General features: G+C 46.2%; 1 protein-coding gene across 1 annotated transcript; it reads right to left on the bottom strand.

Annotated features, from left to right (window-relative positions):
- Positions 1-8,075: 8,075 nt before the first annotated feature.
- LOC147984773 (uncharacterized) lies at positions 8,076-12,329 on the bottom strand. The gene is made up of 7 exons (XM_087541259.1): positions 11,348-12,329; positions 9,840-10,121; positions 8,951-9,344; positions 8,471-8,734; positions 8,298-8,388; positions 8,196-8,255; positions 8,076-8,102 (listed from the first exon to the last, which is right to left on the bottom strand). The coding sequence occupies exons 1-7, from the start codon at positions 12,327-12,329 to the stop codon at positions 8,076-8,078; spliced, it is 2,100 nt and encodes a 699-aa protein (XP_087397385.1).
- Positions 12,330-14,029: the final 1,700 nt, after the last annotated feature.

Here is a 14,029-nt window from a genome sequence, read left to right as displayed (position 1 = left end):
ACAAAGCGTCCACGAAGAAGCAACCTTGTCTATCCCACCATGGCCATCGCCCACACAGGACTTGCCTCAATAGCGGTAGATCTTGACGAAGTAGGCGATCTCCCTGCCCTTACAAACTCCTTGGTTCAAATCCACAATCTTGTCGGAGGCTCCCAAGTGACACCTAGGCAATCTAGGAGACACCACTCTCCAAGAAGTAACAAATGGTGTGTAGGTAATGAACTCCTTGCTCTTGTGCTTCAAATGATAGTCTCTCCAACACTCAACTCTCTCTCATAGGATTTGGATTTGGTGGAAAGAAGATTTGAGTGGAAAAGCAACTTGGGAAGGCTAGAGATCAAGATTCATATGATAGGAATGGAATGTCTTGGTCTCAACACATGAGTAGGTGGTTCTCTCTCAGAACATATGAGTTGGAATGGTGTGTGTGTTCTGATGGATCTCTCCTCGAATGAGAAGGAGGTGGAGGGGTATATATAGCCTCCACACAAAATCCAACCGTTACACAGTTTTCCAATCTCGGTGGGACCGAATCAATAAGCTCGGTCGGACCGAAAATGTAAACCTAGTGACCGTTAGAGATTTTCGGTGGGACTGACATGCAACTCGGTAGGACCGATATGGTTAGGGTTTGGGCATAACGTAATCTCAGTGAGACCGATTACACAAACTCGGTGAGACCGAATTTGGTAATTAGCTAACCAGAGAGTTGGTCAGGCAAACTCGGTGGGACCGATTTGCTCTTTAGGTGAGACCGAGTGGAACTCGGTGAGACCGAAAAGTTACAAAGGGGAAACACTGAGTTTACATTGCAACCTCGGTGGGACCGATTCGCTCTTTCGGTGAGACCGAAAAGTTATGAAAGGTAAACAGAGAGTTTGCAACCCCATCTCGGTGAGACCGAGATCCCTATCGGTAGGACCGAATTGCTAGGGTTTGGCAGTGGCTAATGACAAGTGAAACTCGGTGGCGCCGGATAGGAAGAATCGGTAGGACCGAGTTTGACTTAGGGTTTAGGTCATATGTGGATATGGGAAAGTAGTTGAGGGTTTTGGAGCATATCACTAAGCACATGAAGCAAGAGGCTCATTAAGCAACACCTCATCCCTCCTTGATAGTATTGGCTTTTCCTAAAGACTCAATGTGATCTTGGATCACTAAAATATAAAATGAAGAGTCTTGAGCTTTTGAGCTTGAGCCAATCCTTTGTCCTTAGCATTTTGAGGGTTCCACTTTCACATCCATGCCATGCCAATCATTGAGCTTTCCTGAAATAATCATCTTGGAATAGCATTAGCTCAATGAGCTATATGTTGTTATGAATTACCAAAACCACCTAGGGATAGTTGCACTTTCATCGACCCTACTGGGCACCACTACTGATCGTCCGGAAAGGAAACATAGTAACGGCCACGGTCCTCGTCGAACTCCCACTTGAGTTCAGTGGCATCACATGCGTCAGTCTCGTCGGTACCTGCAACTGTGTATGTAGTATCTGGTGAGTCACGAGGACTCAACAATCTCAAAACCCGCGATAGCAAGATTGTTTAAGCTCATAGGAAAATTATGGGTATATGGTGGAGTTGCAGCAAGCAATAAGCATTGTATGGTGGCTAGCTTACGAATATAGAAATAAGATGAGAAACTACGCAATGGTCGTGAACTAGTAACGATCAAGAAGTGATCCTGAAGTACTTACGTTCAATCATAACCCCACCGTGTTCTCTTCCCGAACCTCGTCAAAAAAAGACCATCATGGTTACACACACGTTTAGTGTATTTTAGTTGAGTCTGGTTTCAAGTTCACTACAACCAGATATTAAAAACTCCCATCTGCCACATAACCGCGGGCATGGCTCTTGGAAGTTTAAACCCTGCAGGGGTGTCCCAACTTAGAGCATGACATGCTCACGATCCACGGAGACAATCCTCCATCGTGGGACCCTCCGATCAGAATCGCAATCCCGGTGCACAAGACATTTTGACAATGGTAAAAGACAACCAGCAAGTCCTCCCGACGTGCCGACACCCTGATAGTAGCCGCGCATATCTCGTCTCAGGCCACAATCGGATTGTCCAAACTTCTGGTAGGCCAATCCAGAGTTGCCCCTGGTGGCCACCGGCGGTTGACAGGTTGGACCAACACTCATGAGGAGCATTGGCCCGGGTTGTTGATTAAGAATCCTCGGGTTAATTACTCCCTATGCAAATTTTAGTTGTTATTAGGCAAATGGTAAAACTAATGTTGGGCCTTGCTGGAAGAGTTTTATTCAAAGCGAACTGTCGAGAGGGGCCCATAAACTCTCACCATGTTAGGGACGCAAAATTCAAGGAACATAACACCGGTATGACGGAAACTAAGGCGGCAAGAGTGGAACAAAACACCGAGCAGAAGGCCAAGCCTTCCACCCTTTACCAAGCATATAGAAGCATTAATTAAATAAGAGATACTATGATATCCCAACATGTCCATGTTCCAACATGGAACAAACTGCACTTCACCTGCAATTAGCAACGCTATAAGAGGGGCTGAGCAAAAGCGGTAATATAGCCAAACAACGGTTTGCTAGGAAGGTGGGTTAGAGGCTTGACATGGCATAATGAGAGGCTTATGTGACAAGTGGTAGGTAGCGCGACATAGCGATAGAATGAACAACTAGCAAGTAAAGATAGAAGTGATATCGGGGGTAATGATCATCTTGCCCGCAATGTTCTCAGGGGTGTCGAAAGCTTGCTCCTCGTGAACGTACTTGACAGGGTCCTCGTACTCAAACTCGTCTCCCGGAACTACCCAATGAAAAGACAAGCACTCATGGCAAGAACATGTTCTACATGCAAGACTAACGAGGATGCATAACAAGAACGGTATGCACGGAGTTACAGATCTATCGAAATGAAAGAGACGAACAACGAGAAGGAAACGGTGGAGTCATGAAAGATATGGGCAAAATCTCGGTAACCCAAGCATGCCACTTGAAAGATTGAAAGATTTCGAATGAAATCGATATGAAGATCACCGAAAATGGATGCACGGTTTGAAAATGACAAGCCAAACAAGATGCAATGCAATATGTTGAAAACAGTAGCATGACAACTTAGATGCAGGGTTTAAATATGCTACGGCACCCAAACATGAAAACAAAATACATAGAAGTGAAGTATGGGTGAAGCTCTACAAATCATGAACACTGAGCTACTGCTAGACCTCTCTAGAACAGGTCTAAAATAGCATGGAAAAAATGCAAATGATATCTATTTTACAGACTTAGTGAAAATACTGAACATGTCAGAAACAACATCAGGTTGCAATATTTAGAGCTAGTGAACTAAATGTTACAGGGACACATCATGGCAAACAAGATCATGGCATGGTAGAACTAAATGCACTTAACAAAACTCCCTTACTGAACTTGTTCCAAACTTCCACAAAAAAGATGATAGCATCGATGCAAACATGGCAAGTGATATGAACAAATTTCAGACTTAGTAGAATATGCATGGCGACAAAACAGATTCGTGTAGGCATGTTTACCAAGCATATAGATGCATTAATTAAATAAGAGATACTATGATATCCCAACATGTCCATGTTCCAACATGGAACAAACTGCACTTCACCTGCAATTAGCAACGCTATAAGAGGGGCTGAGCAAAAGCGGTAATATAGCCAAACAACGGTTTGCTAGGAAGGTGGGTTAGAGGCTTGACATGGCATAATGAGAGGCTTATGTGACAAGTGGTAGGTAGCGCGACATAGCGATAGAATGAACAACTAGCAAGTAAAGATAGAAGTGATATCGGGGGTAATGATCATCTTGCCCGCAATGTTCTCAGGGGTGTCGAAAGCTTGCTCCTCGTGAACGTACTTGACAGGGTCCTCGTACTCAAACTCGTTTCCCGGAACTACCCAATGAAAAGACAAGCACTCATGGCAAGAACATGTTCTACATGCAAGACTAACGAGGATGCATAACAAGAACGGTATGCACGGAGTTACAGATCTATCGAAATGAAAGAGACGAACAACGAGAAGGAAACGGTGGAGTCATGAAAGATATGGGCAAAATCTCGGTAACCCAAGCATGCCACTTGAAAGATTGAAAGATTTCGAATGAAATCGATATGAAGATCACCGAAAATGGATGCACGGTTTGAAAATGACAAGCCAAACAAGATGCAATGCAATATGTTGAAAACAGTAGCATGACAACTTAGATGCAGGGTTTAAATATGCTACGGCACCCAAACATGAAAACAAAATACATAGAAGTGAAGTATGGGTGAAGCTCTACAAATCATGAACACTGAGCTACTGCTAGACCTCTCTAGAACAGGTCTAAAATAGCATGGAAAAATGCAAATGATATCTATTTTACAGACTTAGTGAAAATACTGAACATGTCAGAAACAACATCAGGTTGCAATATTTAGAGCTAGTGAACTAAATGTTACAGGGACACATCATGGCAAACAAGATCATGGCATGGTAGAACTAAATGCACTTAACAAAACTCCCTTACTGAACTTGTTCCAAACTTCCACAAAAAAGATGATAGCATCGATGCAAACATGGCAAGTGATATGAACAAATTTCAGACTTAGTAGAATATGCATGGCGACAAAACAGATTTGTGTAGGCATGTTTACCAAGCATATAGATGCATTAATTAAATAAGAGATACTATGATATCCCAACATGTCCATGTTCCAACATGGAACAAACTGCACTTCACCTGCAATTAGCAACGCTATAAGAGGGGCTGAGCAAAAGCGGTAATATAGCCAAACAACGGTTTGCTAGGAAGGTGGGTTAGAGGCTTGACATGGCATAATGAGAGGCTTATGTGACAAGTGGTAGGTAGCGCGACATAGCGATAGAATGAACAACTAGCAAGTAAAGATAGAAGTGATATCGGGGGTAATGATCATCTTGCCCGCAATGTTCTCAGGGGTGTCGAAAGCTTGCTCCTCGTGAACGTACTTGACAGGGTCCTCGTACTCAAACTCGTTTCCCGGAACTACCCAATGAAAAGACAAGCACTCATGGCAAGAACATGTTCTACATGCAAGACTAACGAGGATGCATAACAAGAACGGTATGCACGGAGTTACAGATCTATCGAAATGAAAGAGACGAACAACGAGAAGGAAACGGTGGAGTCATGAAAGATATGGGCAAAATCTCGGTAACCCAAGCATGCCACTTGAAAGATTGAAAGATTTCGAATGAAATCGATATGAAGATCACCGAAAATGGATGCACGGTTTGAAAATGACAAGCCAAACAAGATGCAATGCAATATGTTGAAAACAGTAGCATGACAACTTAGATGCAGGGTTTAAATATGCTATGGCACCCAAACATGAAAACAAAATACATAGAAGTGAAGTATGGGTGAAGCTCTACAAATCATGAACACTGAGCTACTGCTAGACCTCTCTAGAACAGGTCTAAAATAGCATGGAAAAAATGCAAATGATATCTATTTTACAGACTTAGTGAAAATACTGAACATGTCAGAAACAACATCAGGTTGCAATATTTAGAGCTAGTGAACTAAATGTTACAGGGACACATCATGGCAAACAAGATCATGGCATGGTAGAACTAAATGCACTTAACAAAACTCCCTTACTGAACTTGTTCCAAACTTCCACAAAAAAGATGATAGCATCGATGCAAACATGGCAAGTGATATGAACAAATTTCAGACTTAGTAGAATATGCATGGCGACAAAACAGATTCGTGTAGGCATGTTTACAAGCTTGTGGCACTCAATATAAAGCATTTCATGGAATGTAAAAAAATCTAGCATGTGGTAGGCATGATGAAGAGCAGGTTCAAGTGTAAAACTTTCCCTTAGCATAATTGCATAAATGTACACACGATGTAAAATGACATGGTCATGAACTTGCTCAAATGCAGAAACTAATGCCACCACCGGATTGATGGGATTTTTCTACCCCAAAAACATATATAATATGTTGGGGGTTGTTGTAGGAAAATATCCAAAAGTGCATTAAGTTAAAACCTACCTAAAATGGAATCTGACAGAAATGGAAAACTGCCTGATATGTACTCGCTCGAAATGGAAAGAAGGCCCTTTCCACAAATGGAATGCGCGGGGTAATATGAACAAAAAAATAATAACAAAACAAAAGGAGGGAGCTATGTGCGTGTTTGTATGACAGTGGGCCTGTGAGGGTGTGTGTATGATGGGGCCTGGACGTCAGTGTCCCAAGAAAATAAAATGCTTAAACGACACATCTGGATGCTGGGATTCGAACCATGCACTCCTGGGTGGAACTGGAAGGCTACAACGACTGCGCTCCTGCTACTATTGTGAGAAGATAAGGTCGCTGTTCCTCTTGACCTAACGCTATGCAGGGGCTGGCTGGTCCTGCCGGCGGCGGAGAAGTAGACCACGCTGCCAGCGGGCGCGACGGCGTTCACCGGAGCGAAGGGTCACCGACGGGCGTGCGGGTTTTCAAGGTGGAGCCGGGGCGTGCAAGCGATGCAGCTGCAAGAGGAGGTGCGTGGGTTGCGCAGCGCACGTGCGCGTGCGGGCAAGGATGGAGGCTGCGTGCGCTGCGGTGCACAGCGAAGCGAGGCACGACAAGAGCGCGCGCGGGCTGCTGTTCCGTGGCCGTACGTGAGAGAGTGCGCTCATGAGACGCCGCAGGCGAACGGGGAAAGCATCGAACCGAAGCATCGCAGGAAAGAGAAAAACTGAATAAACTACAGTCCTGCGAGAGCACGGTGGATAGGATCTTGACATGGTGCATACGCGCTCTACGGGACGGGATCTACGGAGCTATGAGGTAGGAAAGAACAGGTGCTCGCCCAGGTCCCAAAGGGGCACGGAGAAGAATCTGAGTTGACGACGTAGAAGGCGTGGGAAGGCGCGGACTTGGTGGTGCTCCCCTGATCCGTGAAGGAGACAGCAAAGTGGAAGAAGGGGACGTCGAGCAGGAAGCTCCAGAGTCCTTGTGGCTGCGGTAGGAGACGTAGCAGAAGAAGAAGAGGTCCTCGGAGTCCTCTCCCATGGCAGCAGAGAGTTGGAGGTGCGCTCGTGGATGCTACCCGGAGCTCGAGCTCCTGCTCGCTCGGGTCATGGTGGGTGCGGCGACGGCGGGGGCGTGGAGCCCTACCTGGGCGGCGGCTAGTGTATAGGAGGAGGGGAATCGGTCAAGGGGACACCGGGCTAGGGTTTGGGCATGATATATAGGCGCCTAGTGGTCTCTCCAGCCGTCAAATCACCGAGGTTGCCGACGTGGAGTCGCTGAATGCTCTACCGTACAGAGGAGAAGGAAGCTCATGTACGTGGAGGCTGGTTGGGCTGCTGCTAGGCTGGGCTGCGGCGCCTAGGTGGGCGGCGGCTGCTGGCGCGTTGGGAGGCCGGCCCAGGTAAGCCCTTCTCTTTTCTTTCCAATTTTGTTTAATTAAATAAGGGAAACTCTTACGATCACCCGGCGGATCGCAGCTTCTACGTCCGGCACCTCCCCTGCCTTACACGTGTCCTAGTGAGAGCCCACATATCGTCTTTGTAAAACGCGCTTCTGCAACAGGTGTGAAAACTAGGGTTAAGCGTATGCATATTGCAGGGACGCGTACGTGTTAATATAGGGCCGAAGCCAGGATAGATACAAGGTTAGTTGGGCTCGGATTGATCTACAAGTTAGCTAACAACCTGATAAGATCATATCTCAGAGTCCCAACAGAATACACAACACGCACGCACAATTACAACACATTATGGTTTATATACTCCACCATATATGCTTACAATGTTTAACACTCCCCCTCAATCACAACTATCCAAGTTGAGATTGCGTCTAAAGGCCTCAAGCTGCTTAAGAGTAAGAGGCTTAGTGAATCCATCTGCAACTTGATCTCCAGTAGGTACGAACCTAATATTCAACAACTTATCTGCCACCCTTTCGCGAACAAAATGATAATTTATTTCAATGTGTTTAGTTCTGGCATGAAAAATAGGATTAGCAGACAAATATGTGGCACCAAGATTATCACACCAAAGTGATGCAACTTTTGGATGATAAACACCCAATTCTGTCAGCAGATTCTGAACCCAAATAATCTCTGCAGTGGCATTGGCTAGAGCCTTATACTCAGCCTCTGTGCTGGACCTGGAAACAGTGGGTTGCTTGCGAGCACACCAAGATCCCAAATTACCTTCAAGAAATACCGCAAAGCCTCCTGTTGATCTTCTGTCATCAGGACAGCCTGCCCAATCTGCATCTGAGAAAGCACTTACTAGCATTGAATCTGACTTACCAAGTTTAAGACCACGATCCTTGGTTCCTTGAAGATATCGAAGTATCCTCTTAACTGCTGTCCAATGCACACTAGTAAGAGCATGTAAGAACTGAAAAACTTTGTTTACTGAATAAGAAATATCTGGCCTAGTCAAAGTCAAGTATTGAAGTGCTCCTACAATGCTCCTATACCTGGTTACATCCTCTGCTCCAAGTGCTTCTCCATCATACAGGGACAGTTTTTTAGAAGTAGACAGAGGCATGGATGAAGGCTTGCAACCCTTCATGCCTACTTTCTGAAGTATTTCTTGTACATACTTTCCTTGTGACAACAGAATACCTTCTTTAACAGGTTTTACCTCGATTCCAAGGAAGAAGTGAAGACTTCCAACGTCCTTAAGTGCAAACTCCTTGCCCAAGTCCTTAAGAAGGGCTTCAACAGCACTAGGTGAAGAACTTGTAACCACAATATCATCAACATAAATGAGCATAAAAATGGTAATCCTATGCCGATGATAAAAGAATAGCGAGGTGTTCCCCTTTGAAGGAGAGAACCCTAGAGACTGTAACTTTGATGACAGTCGAGAATACCAAGCTCTAGGTGCCTGTTTTAATCCATACAGTGCCTTATCAAGTTTGCAAACGTGATGTGGAAACTTTAAGCTTTCATACCCAGGAGGTTGTTTCATGAACACTTCCTCTTCCAGAACACCGTGCAAGAACGCGTTCTTTACATCTAGTTGTCGAATGCACCAATTTCTAGACACTGCAATTGAGAGAATTAATCTGATAGTAGCTGCTTTGACTACAGGACTGAGCGTGTCCTCGTAGTCAATTCCATACCTTTGCTTAAACCCTTTTGCAACCAAGCGTGCCTTATACCTATCAATAGTACCGTCAGATTTCCGCTTGACTTTGTAGACCCACTTGCAGTCAATAACATTCCTCACCTTGACTGGAGGCACCAAACGCCATGTTTTGTTCCTCATAAGAGCACCATATTCCTCATCCATGGCCTCCTTCCACCGACGTTCTCCAAGGGCTTCTCCCAATTTTTGCGGTTCACCTGTGGCACAAAAAGAACCCAACCGGACACAACCATCGTTATAAATCTTAGGCCTGATAATACCACTCTGTGACCTGGTATGAGACCACGGAGGAGGAGGCGGAGCTGGACGTGAGACATGTTGTTGGAGGCGATTTGAAGAAGCAGACATAGCAGATCCAGAATCCGCAGAAAATCCACCCAAGAACTCCTGGTGGAGCTCCTGTGTTGGCTCAGCACAATCAGCCTCGACGCGCGCGCCAGCCGCTCCGGAACTGCCACTTGTCGCTGCCAGCGACGCGTCAGGCAACGACGAGGCGGAATCGCCCAATCCAGCGGGCGCGCTCGTTCCTGAGGAAAACCGACCGGATGGGGACCCGCCTGGTCCCGTCACAGGCGCGGCTTGTGGCCGACCAACTCCATGCAGGGGGGACCCACCTGCTCCCGCAACAGGCGCGCGCCGCGGGTTCGTAGGCGTGGCTCGCGACTGGCCGACGCCATGTAGGGGGGACCCACCTGGTCTCGTGACAGACCGCGACACAGATCCCATAGGAGATCCTCCTGACGCGCCTGCTTCAGCAGATCCCGAGAGGATCCCGCCCTGATCTGCTCTGGGATCAGCAGGCGGATCTTCTGCGGCTGAAAAGGAGGACTCCGTGGCCTGCATAAAATCATGGGGATTTTCTTCCATGTTTGCACTGTTTTCCTGCACACTTTCATCAGAGTTTTGATCAAAGGAGTTATGGGGCATTGACACATGATCATCAGCATCTTCTACGCCCTCGAGAACAAAGTTGGCTGATGGCAGAAGATGAGAGGGAAGAAGAACAAGTTCTTTACGAAGTTGAGCACCGACGTTAGGGTGGAGTTTTGCAAAGGGAAAAATTTGCTCATCGAAAACCACATCACGGGAGACATAGATGTGACCCGTGGCAACATCCAAACACTTGTAGCCTTTGTGAAGACTGTTGTACCCAAGAAACACACATTGTTTCGAGCGGAACTCAAGCTTATCTTTATTGAATGGACGAAGGTTGGGCCAGACGACACAACCAAATATGCGGAGAAAAGTGTAGTTTGGTTTAGTGCCAAAAAGACCCTCAAGAGGATTCTGATTACTGATGACTTTACTAGGAACATGATTTATGAGGTACACCGCCGTGAGAAACGCCTCGTCCCAAAATTTGAGAGGCATATAAGCTTGAGCAAGAAGGGAGAGACCAACCTCCACGATATGGCGGTGTTTACGTTCAGCGGATCCGTTTTGCTGATGAGCATGTGGACAGGAGACATGGTGAGTGATACCTATGCGCTCAAAAAACGAATGAAGTTTTTGGTATTCACCTCCCAATCCGTTTGCATGGCACGAATTTTACGATCAAAAAGATGTTCAACATGTTGCTGAAAGAGATTAAACTTTGCAAACACATTAGATTTAATCTTAAGCAAACAGATCCAACTGAACTTACTAAAATCCTCAATGAAAGTGACATAATATTTTTGTCTGCCAACAGAAACGGGTCCAGGACCCCAAACATCTGAAAAAACTAGCTCTAAAGGAGCCTTTGATTCACTAGTAGAGCGTGAATATGGAAGTTGATGGCTCTTGGACATCTGACACGAATCACACACATGAATGTGATCTTGCTTATGTGATACTGGAAGACTAAAATCTCGAAGAATTTTCTGGACCACCGGAAAAGCAGGATGCCCTAGGAGTTTGTGCCATCTTGAGGTGGATGGCTTGACCACACTGAGAGCTTGTCGAGGAGGGGCATCATGGCGGCCAGAGACAGGAAACAGGCGACCCCTAGTCCTGTTTTGAAGCACGGTTCTCCGAGTGGCCCGATCCTTAACAAAAAAGATTTCGGGGTAAACTTCCAAGAAAGCATTGTTATCTTTGATAAGTTTATAGGCAGAAAGAAGGCTTTGATCGGCTTGAAGAGCATGGATGATATTATTTAGATGCAAGGAGCCGTGAGGGGTAGTAAGAACTGAATGACCAATGTGGGCAATGTCCATACCTTGACCACTCGCAGTGTGGATTTGCTCCGTGCCGGTGTAGCGATCGTGGACCGCAAGCTTTTCCAGTTCTCCCCTCACGTGATCAGTTGCACTAGTGTCAAGATACCAATTGGTATCAACTCCATAGGCGTGGGAAGCATTGGCCGAGTGGTGTCCTCCACCACCACCACGTCCTCCGCCACCACCGCCTCCTACGGGGTTGCAGACGTTGTTGTTGAAGTTGCGATCGTAGCGCTTCTTGCAGCGCCATGCACCATGCCCTTCAAGCTTGCAAATCTGGCTCTTCTCACGCTCGCGGTCACCACGGTCACCACCTCCTTGCCGCGGACCACCTCCAAAGCCGCCGCGACCGTGGTTGTCAGGGTAGTGGGCGCCCGCGTTGTTGTTGATGTAGCCGCGGGAGCCACCTCCACTGTTGCCGCTGCACCTTGAGTTGCCGCGGCCTCCACCCCTTGCCGCCAGATTTGCGGAGTGGAGAGCGGTGTTTTGGGCAGCAATGTGAGCTTCAGCCGACAGCAGTAGGGAGAAGAGCTTGCTGAGGCCGATCGGCTGCTCGGTGGCGGTGTGGGTGGAGATGGCCGAAATGAAGACGTTGTAGTCGGGGTCGTGGAGAAGGCCTTGCAGGATGTGATCGACAATGTCATCTTCGTCCAGGGGCTTGCATGCAGCTGCCAGCTCATCGGCAATGCTCACCATCTTGGTGTAGTAGGCCGCGGCAGACATGTCCCCTTTGCGGGTGTGCTCGATGGCCGAGCGGAGCTGGATAACCCTAGCCCTTGACTGCGACGAGAAGCTTTGCAGCAGGGCGTCCTTCTCGGTGTAGAGCACGACGGCTGGCTCCTTGATCAAGCCGTCCAGATAGCACATCAGCCCCGCCCCCTTGATGTGTGGCAAGACCTGCGCCTTCCACACCAGGAAGTTCTCCCGGGTCAATTTCTCGGTGATGGTATGACCAAGGGAGGCGATGGAGGGGGTGGCCATGGCGACAGCTGAGGAGGAGCTCGACATCTAGATTCAATGGAAAAGGATGGCTCTGTATACCATGTAAAAACTAGGGTTAAGCGTATGCATGTTGCAGGGACGTGTACATGTTAATATAGGGCCGAAGCCAGGATAGATACAAGGTTAGTTGGGCTCGGATTGATCTACAAGTTAGCTAACAACATGATAAGATCATATCTCAAAGTCCCAACAGAATACACAACATGCACGCCCAATTACAACACATATACGGTTTATATACTCCACTGTATATGCTTACAATGTTTAACAAGCTATGTTTTTGAAACATATGTAGTGTTGCAATGGTCTATGATGGGTCTTTTTTTAAACGAAATTTTTCTTGCAATTTTTTTCTGCAACAAGACCTCGGTTGCAAAAAATGCAACACGACCTGTATTGCAGAAATAATTCTGCAACAAGACCTGTGTTGCAGAAGTAGCCCTGCAACAAGACCTGTGTTGCGGATGTAGTCCTGCAACAAGACCGGTGTTGCAATAATGAAGGCATGTTTGAGCGCTCGATGCGACACAGATCTGATGGCTCGCGACCCGGCTGATCTTTTAAAAAGATCAGCCAGCAGACGCATAGCGCATCCCATTAAATAAACACCTAAAGGAAAGGGAAAAGGCTCGGGGACTAGAAGAAGAGTTTGCACATATAAAAAAACTATCCCCATGACCCAGGAATGATGCTCTATTTGAATAAATTGGTTTGGGCCTTTTTAGAGGTAGAAAAATAAAACAAGGTTGAATTATATTCAAACTTGGACCATTTTTGAACCTAACCAAACAACTCCAAATAAGTGGAAACTTGGCAGAGAGGCTTAAGGCATGGTGCAAGATTTGTGAGGAAAAGATGACCATTAATGGAGTGAGGATATATGATCTTTCAAAAATGGAAGAAAGGAATGGATAGAGGGTGGTGGTGATGCTTGGATCCACCTAGAGCATGCAACAACATATCATGCATGAATATCATGGAAATGCAAGTTGACATAAGCACAACACAACATTGATATGCACATGATGCAAACATATGATGGCCAAAAGGAATATGACAAGAATAGCAAGGCAATGCAATATGAAACAAAGCAAACCCAAAATGAAACCAACAAGGAGGAGAACACTTGCGATTGATCATGACAAGGTTGGATACATTGCCAAATATGGAAGCTTTACAACTGGGGTGTTACATGTGATGATTAAAAGGGCAGAGTCCGAAGGTCCTTATGATTATACACCAGGGTTGTGTGCCAATGAGGGGACTCTATGTTAGTGTCGTCTAGGGAAAGTAGTGATCGGGTGCTTTCCTCGAGTACTTGAGGTACCGCGGGTCATGGATAACAGGAAAGCTTCCGGATTCTTGTGGGTAAAGTGTACAACCTCTGCAGATTGTAAAACTATTCGAATAGTCGTGTCCACAGTCAAGGACAGTTGGATAACCGCTCTTGGGCTACGTCTGATGTTTACGAAACCTGGTGTGTGTGTGGGTGTGTGGGGAAAACTACTTGAGTCGAGTCAAATGACTTGACATGTTGATTAAAATGGAGTTGATCCAAACTCCGTTTATGTTGATATCCGTAACTTGTTCACATGGTTACATGAAATTCTTATGATGCATGCTTTACAAGTTGTTGGACATGTCATTGCACTCAAAACTAGCTTCCTGCAAAATTACCT

The sequence above is a fragment of the Triticum urartu genome, chromosome 2A, assembly GCF_056163025.1.
Source record: "Triticum urartu cultivar PI428250 chromosome 2A, HENAU_Tu73, whole genome shotgun sequence".
Classification (NCBI taxonomy): Eukaryota; Viridiplantae; Streptophyta; class Magnoliopsida; order Poales; family Poaceae; genus Triticum; species Triticum urartu.
The sequence above is the reverse complement of the archived record's forward strand: the minus strand, read 5'-3'. Positions and strand labels throughout refer to the sequence as shown.